At 45.5% G+C, this 8,539-nt stretch overlaps 1 protein-coding gene across 1 annotated transcript in view; it reads right to left on the reverse strand.

The window, feature by feature from the left end:
* Positions 1-6,749, reverse strand: part of stxbp4 (syntaxin binding protein 4) — a 74,055-nt gene extending 67,306 nt beyond the window's left edge. Inside the window, exon 1 of the mRNA XM_085762171.1 lies at positions 6,613-6,749. Within this exon, the coding sequence (XP_085618297.1) occupies positions 6,613-6,668 (56 nt within the window). The 5' untranslated portion in view covers positions 6,669-6,749. The remainder of the gene's footprint in view (positions 1-6,612) is intronic.
* Positions 6,750-8,539: the final 1,790 nt, after the last annotated feature.

Below are 8,539 nucleotides of genomic sequence, written 5' to 3' on the forward strand. Positions count from 1 at the left end.
GCTCCTCTGTGTGTTATGGAACCAGGTGTAAAGGTGAACAGCAGCTCAGCTCAGCTCAGTAGATCTGAGTCTGACAGGATATTAAAGGGACATTCCGGCGTAAGTTTAACCCATGGTCTAAAAGAGACTAAAACACATCTCAGCCACTTTCCTCCAGCTGCTTCCTACTGGAGCAGAACAGAAGCCCTGACCAGTCGATCACCGAGTGCAGTAGAAGAGTAAAGAGTCCAGAGACGTTTAGTTCCTAAACTGCAGCAGCTTTTCTGACTGTGATAGTTTGATCAACTCAACTCTGTTTATTTCTCTGTTTAACCCTTTAACACTAGTTACTGTTAGAAACAGAGAGGAACTCTGATGCACTCGGTCATCGACTCGTCAGGGCTTCTGTTCTGTATCAGCAGGAAGCAGCTGGAGGAGCGTGGCTGAGTTTGTGTGTTTTGGTCTCTTTTCAATAGAAACCAGTCAAAGCTAGCAGGTGTTTGATGCCTCGTATTATGGGATGGGACCCTGTTTGTACTGTTGATGAAGTTTGGTGCTGTTCTGAACATTATTTGTGGCAATGAGTGGCTTTTTGATGGAGATTGGCTGGAGGCTCCATAGACAGCAGTGTTTTCTATCTGTTTGTGCTGAAGTCGCTACAACTAGAGAAGTTTGTGGTCGGTGACTTGATCTCTGGAGTTCTGGGTTCTACTGGGTCTGACCATGGGTTACACTTACAGAGGAATGTCCCTTTAACTTGAGTTGATAATAATCTGAGGGCTCAGTGAGCAGGCAGACTGCAGGACCTCTGCAGGTGTCACATACACTGGGTTATGTAAGGGATAATGTACAGTGAAGTGGAGGAGCAGAGACTCCAAGGTGAAGTGGAGGTCCCTCTGATCCCCCTGGAGAGGCTTAGCACCACGGACAAACTCCGTCCGTGATCCTCCTGAGGGTCACCGGTAGGGCTGCACCATATATCGTTTTACATCGTACATTGCGATGTGCGCATGCGCTATAGTCACATTACAGGATGCACAATGTTTTCCCTCTCTCTTTTTCAACATTTCAACTTTTGTTTCGCTTCAGAAAAGCTCTGAGGTCGGCGTCATCGCTAGTGATGCCAGAGGTATTGTCGTACTGTTTCGCGTCTATTTCCATAACGGAAAATGATAACGACGTAATTCTTTTTTTATTAAAACCGGGACACTTCAGGCTTTACGCCGATCCCATCGGTGTGTCTGTAAAAGCCATAGAGCCAAGACAGTTTACTCAAGAGTCTTCACTTCAGAAACGTGGCGGCTTTATTTCACTTGTAATAGTGTTGTGGTCATGATCACCTGACCCAAGACCGAGTCGAGACCGAGACCAGAGCAGACCAAAACCAAGACCAACAGACCGAGTCGAGACCGAGACCAGACCAAGACCAAGACCAAGACCAAGACCAAGACCAACAGACCGAGTCGAGAGCGAGACCAGAGCAGACCAAGACCAAGACCAAGACCAAGACAAGACCAACAGACCGAGTCGAGACCGGTACCAGAGCAGACCAATACCAAGACCAAGACCAAGACCAAGACCAAGACCAAGACCAAGACCAAGACCAAGACCAACAGACCGAGCCGAGACCGAGTCGAGACCGAGTCGAGACCGGTACCAGAGCAGGCCAAGACCAAGACAAGACCAACAGACCGAGTCAAGACCAAGACCAGAGCAGACCAAGACCAAGACCAAGACCAAGACCAAGACCAAGACCAAGAAAAGACCAACAGACCGAGCCGAGACCGAGTCGAGACCGAGTCGAGACCGGTACCAGATCAGACCAAGACCAAGACAAGACCAACAGACCGAGTCGAGACCGAGACCAAACAATTTCCAAGACCATGACTGTCTCCAGTCCCAATCCTCATAATAACCATGTGTCTTGATATTTACATTCTTCCTCCTCAGCTACAAAGAAAATACGATTTGATGTAAAATCAAAACCATATTTAATGTAAAAACAAAGTTTGTATTGAACAGAAGAACACAGCAGGTGACACTGGTGACACCAAGTTGTTACCATGGTTACACAAGCAGATACTTTAGTACAACTATTTGAATTATCTGGAACTTATTGAATTAGGCTACATCACAGAAACCAAAGTGAGACTGAGACACAGAGACATTGGTGGTTAAAACAAAGAAAAGAAAAGATGTGAGTGCAAGCTGTGGTCTGGACTGGTCTGGAGGAAAACATCCCGAGTCCGAGACAAGGCCAAGACCTTGAAGATGTGGTCTCAGGTCTGGTTTGGAGAACAACAACACCAACTTGTAACGACGTCCAGGTCCAGGCAGATCAACCGAGTCAGCTCAGTTAAATCTGACATCAGAACCAGCTCTGGTTTTGACCACACCCCCGTCACACCTGAGCTGCAGTAACTGAGCGACTACGGGTCCAATTGTCCTGTTTTTATGAAGATCCACGTTGAATTTTGATTGAAATTTCACAGTTTCGAATAAATTTGTTTCCATCTGTTTTCTACCTGGTGGTTATGTCCAAACATAGCACCAAGTCTACATTTTCATTGGTTTGAAGCAGAAATACAACAGTTTTACCTTCTTACCTAAAATCTGCTGCACGCATCCACATCCACGACTCCTCCACCAGTTCAGGCAGAAGATTGAGGAAATAGCAAAATAGCTAATGTGCAACCTAGCCTAGCCTAGCCGGGCTAACATCTACCAGTTTCTTGCACGTGAGGCGTTTAGGGGGCAGGAAACAACCTGGGTTACTCAGGTCCTGCAGAACTGAGATGAAATATCGATGAGATGAAAATATTCTCTGACAGACAGTCACTACAAGGCTGACTAGACTACACGCAGGCTGATCAGGAATCATTAAGAGACTGGTAAGCTGATAATCAGTCAAGATATTGATCTTATAGATGCTGTCAGACAGCTAAGTTAAAGTTAAACTACACCATCCTGTGTCCTAGTGCCATGGTTAGCATAGCAGCACTGCTAAGCCCTCACTGAGACCTGCAGCTACACAGCAGAACCGCCAGAACCAGACCTGACCGGCCTGAGAGGAGCTGAGAACCGGACCGGCTCAGGTCCACGAGGAGGAGCTGCTGTCTGTCGTCTGCCATCGGTTCCCCGTCATCGTCGTCGTCTCCATCGACAACCTGACAGCAGCAGCAGCAGCAGCTCCGAGCCGCGCAAACAGAACTGCTGGGTCACGAGGGAGCAATTAAACTGATCACTTAATACCTGATAATCTGCATTACCTGCCGCGAGTGATTACCATCACAGGCAGGCCGGCTGCCAGCTGGAGCACGGTGCAGTTCTGCAGCTGAGCCACCGGGAGCAGCACCGAGCTGAGCCACTCAGAAATGAGATTAGAGCTGATGTCACACTGGACTAAGAAGTCACAGCGCTGGAATCAAACACACACACATGAATCAACGCAACACTGATATTTTATGTTACTATTTAGTTATAAGATGCTGTTAAAGCAGAAGTAAGTGATATATTTGTGTTAATATAAGTCTTAAATAGTTATATCTTCCGACAGCAATCACTTCTATAGAGTGTTTGGTCTGAAACACGGGTCTGTCAGTCACTCTGCTCTGCTCTGAGCCAAAGAGAAAACATTTATCGTATCCTACAGTTTTTATCCAATGAGGAGAGAGAACGGCATGCAGGGCTGTGTGTGCAGCCAAGGAACACTGTGAATGTGGCGACGTAGGGACGAGGACTGTTATGGTGCGTTCAAGAAAACTCGTATTTTTCCGACCGTGAAGTGGTACCAGTTCGATCTGGTACGAGTTCACGGGTCAGAAGTCGTAAGTTGTGACTTGAAGCTGTAATTTACGATTTCAAAAGCCTGCCTGGAACGCAGCATTAGCGAAAACGACCGGACCACTTACTTCTGCTTTAATCTCAACAGATCTATTCATGAAACATCCATTTAGACATTAGATTTCAATTTCTGGACTTCTGTCATGCTTAAGTATAAGCTCAGGAATCCAACACAGAAATGTAATATAAGAAATAAACTGTAGCCTATGTCCTGATGAGCAATTCAGAAATATCTTTAAAATTGTTATAAAAGCTAAAAAAAAAAAAAAAAATTGTTAAAATGTATATTTTGTATTCATGTTGGTTTTATGTGGTTTGAAATGACGTTTGCACCATTTTTTTTTAACCAAAAGTCACACTGAATGCCCCTGAAAATGTCAAATATTATAATAAACAATGCCTTTTTCTTTTTCTTTTGTGTGTGTGTGTGTGTGAAGGCCTGCATGTGGCCCTTCAAGAACAACATTTAACAAATAATAATAATAATTTAGATAAATGAAATGACCCGACTACCCTTGGTCACATGATCCACTGAGACAGGCTCGACCGAAAACCGCAATGTTGACGCAATGTAACACGAGAATTATTGCTGACCGCATTTTCACTGTAAAGGGTGTACAACCGTTGGCCCAGTTAGTGGGTTCTTCAGTGGTATTCGTGCACAGGTGTGCAGGTGTATGGTAAGTAAACATCCTGTGTGTGTGACTGCAACACATCTGCAGCCTCTAAGTTATAGCCACCAGCCAAACACACAATGTGCTGCTATGTCAATTTTGTTCTTGTATATCTTTACCAATACTAGGTCTACTAAATTCCAACTGTAATCTTCTCACTCTATCAACTATCAATGAGCACCTGCCCCCCCCCCCAAAGGTCTCTGCACGGGTCTGCTACAGTGGATTTAGGTGTAGTTATAACAAAATATACTTCCCTCTGAAAACTTTAAAATGAAATGAGTGAATTATTTTTTTGCTGTATTTGTTTAATTTAAAATAATCCAAATAATCTGTGACAATTTATGTAAAAATTGTCAAGAAACATAGTGTTGCATTGAAAAAGCGAATTTAATTTGTTCCTCATTTGACTCTCGATTTATTTTCCTGCATGTAGTCTGATCTTTATGAAAAAACACAGGTTACACCACTTGACATTGGGTTGCATCATCGTCACATCATTGACTCACATAACGCCTGAATACATGTATAATATAAAAAACCCACTGTAAAAGTAAATACATTTTGATATAGTAGTAGGCCTCAAACAGGTTGCATCAGTATGTATCTAATCTTATAATATTCTAGTTTCAAAACAGCCAACATAAAAACATTTTAATGACTTCTTATGTTTATAATTTTTATGTTGTATGTTCATTCAGATCATATATGGAAATTCAGTGCATCTACACAGACCCTACATTCATTTATGAGTCCCTAGGAAACACATAAATGTAATATTTGTGGGTTATCAACGGCTGGATTAAGAAATTAAAAGTTATTTGTTCCTCTGCAGCTTTTCATTACACGTCACTGTTGAGTCGTCTCAGTCGGAATTCATCTCCAAAATGTCTTTGTTTTGGTTTATAGAGACATTTTACTAATTATTCTTGTTTCTATCTGGTTTCACAGGTGTCCTAAATCAAAGTTATAAGTCTGTGTCTGGCCTCCGAGTCGCCGTTTGGCGTTTCTATATTTAATCAGCTTCCGTCTGTTTGTGTCTGAGCGTCAGACGAAGACGAAGCCGAGGACAGACTCCCCACGGAGACGAGCGGCGGATGTTTTGACCGCGATGCCGGTCTGATGCAGACGAATCCACACGCTGGGTCACAGGGGCATGCTGGGAGGCCAACGCAGCCTGGAGGTTAAACAGGATCGGATCAGAAGAGATCAGTCGTCAATGAGCTGATTCAAGTGTCGCTGGCTGCCAGGTTTCGCTCTGCAGCGTGGCAGCATTAAACTACTGTTCACATTATACATCTGTGATAATCAGGAGCTTCAGCGGCTCGATGCGCCTTCACTGTTTAACACAGAGCAGTTGTTTCCAGCGTTTCAAAGAGACGACGACTTCTTCTGTCCAAGCAACGGCTCAAAACTCACAACAAGGTGCTTCACATCAAACTGTAAATGAGTTCAAACTCCAGCACTGAGTCTGACCTTCCGCAGGATATAGGACGCTACGGACACGACGAGCAAACACACGAAACACAGCGTCACTTTGACTCGAGGCTCAGACTCATACGGTTGAAAAAAACGACAGGGAACTGTTCAGAAAATGTACGAGTGCACCTTTAACACATAAAGTATATCTGACTGACATGAAGGAGTTAAGGTCAACAAGTAACTGACGTGACTTTCACACCAGGAGGAAAACACTGAGCTCAGACATTAAAAACCCAGTGAAGCAGAATGAGAGGAGCTGGTTGTTGTCGTGTTTGTCGTTGTTGTTGTTGTTGTTGTTAAAATGGTTGGTTTGGTCCTTTATAAACAAACACATGACCCAGAACAGGCGAGCGCGGCGTGGACTTAAACCTCCGAGACATCTGCCGCTGCCGCCGATGAACAGGCTGCAAACCCACTTCACCTCGTTATACGGTAGTCTGTGACCCACATGAGACCAGACCGGCAGCCGGCGGCCGGCGCACGGCGAGGACGAGACGGCACGACCACGTCAAGGAGCCAGGGAAGGAGGGAAGGAGGGAAGGAAGGAAGGAAGGAAGGAAGGAAGGAAGGAAGGAAGTAAGGGAAGGAGGGAGGGAAGGAAGGAAGGGGAGGAGAGGAGGAGGAATGGTCTTACCAGTAGAGTAGAGAAAGCCCATCGAACCTCTCAGCCTCCTGAGGGAGTAATGGCATCGCACGACGCTCCGACTCCCAGAAAACACTCCCGACCGACCACACTGACACACACACACACACACACACTCTCCCTGTCACACACACTCTCCCTGTCACACACACACACTGTCACACACACACAGGAGCTGCCATGAGACAGCAGCAGCAGCAGCGACGGTTGCAGCAGCGGGTGTTTGAGCGGTGGAGACGGGATGAGATGAGACGGCGGCGGCGGTTCAAACCAGGTCGGTGTGTGTGACCGGAGAGAGAGAGAGAGAGAGAGAGAGGAGGAGAGACAGGGAGGGACACACACACACACACACACACACACGCTTACCTTTACACACTAATCCATGCTGATACCCGTCCGTCTCTCACACACACGGCACATGCACATGCACACACACGCTGCAGCCGTAGAAAAGGCTGCATTAACATTAACTGAAGGCTCCTTTCTTTCTTCACAGGGTTACAGCTGAGAGAGAGAGAAGCCGCTTAAAGTGTCGCCGCTCTGCACACACACACACACACACACACACACACAACACACACAACACACACACACAGACACACACACACACACACACACACAACACACACAGTTCAAACCAGTACTCATCCTCTGAAATTCAAATTTTTATTTGTCTGAGTTCACAACGGGGGGGGGGGGGGGCAGAGATGACTCACCGCCCAAACACACCGGGATTAAAAAGACAGATGGAAAGAAAGGAAAGAAAAGAGGAGAAGAGTTAGAGAGAGAGAGAGAGAGAGAGTTCAGCTTCAGTGGACAAAGTTAGAGTTAGAGTCCAGACCCAGATGAGACCGGGACCAGAACCAGAACACAACCTTTAACCCCGTGGTGTCCAGGCTTCAGCTGAACCTCTGACCTCAGAGAGCGAAGGTTTCATACATGAATCACCACCATCATCACCATCATCATCATCATCCAATGAAAAACTGTTCCTGAAGCGGATGAACCAATCAGAATCATCCTGTTCAGTTCAGTTTCATCTTCACTAGTCTGAAGCCGATGGCCAGAGAGAGACAGGCCTTTCCGTCAAAATAAAAGCACCGAGCTAATAAAATGCGGTGAAACTCTTCAATTTAAGGAATATAACTTACAAGAAAGTCCCCGAGCCATTAAAGGGACAACGAGGAGTTTTGTAAAAGCGAAGTGTTTTCACACTACATTTATGAGCCTCCGCGCACCGAAACCGAAAGTAAAGAAACGCTGGTCGGCTCGTCCAGCATTTCCACCACCACTAATAATAACAAAATAACCATAGAGACAACACCAGATATTTATCTAAAATGGGCCCATTAAAGCAGTAGTAAGCGATCCGGTGGTTTTGGCTAATGCTGCGTTCCAGGCAGGCTTTTGAAACCGTAAATTACAGCTTCAAGTCACAACTTAGGACTTTGTAGCGTTCCAGGCAACCCACTCGTGTTTCTCCGACCTGTTTTACCTGTGAAAGTCACTATAACGGCCTCTCGTAACTTCTGACCCGTGAACTCGTACCAGATCAAACTGGTACGACTTCACAGGTCGACAAAACACGAGTTACGGGTTTCCTTGAACGCACCATAACCGCCCTCGTCCCTACGTCACCACATTCACGCGCATCCCTTGGCTGCACACACAGAGAGGACTGCCCCTTTATGCCGTTCTCTCTCCTCATTGGATAAAGGTTGTAGGATACAAGGAAAGTTTTCTCCTGGGCTCAGAGCAGAGCAGAGTGACTGACAGACCCGTGTTTCAGACCAAACACTCTATAGAAGTGATTGCTGTCGGAAGATACAACTATTTAAGATTTAGATTAACACAAACATTCACCTTACTTCTGCTTTAACAAGTGGTAACGTAGATTCATCCACATTAATGAGACTTT

This window comes from Trachurus japonicus, chromosome 19 (assembly GCF_045865225.1).
Source record: "Trachurus japonicus isolate A0001 chromosome 19, Traja_1.0".
NCBI lineage: Eukaryota > Metazoa > Chordata > Actinopteri > Carangiformes > Carangidae > Trachurus > Trachurus japonicus.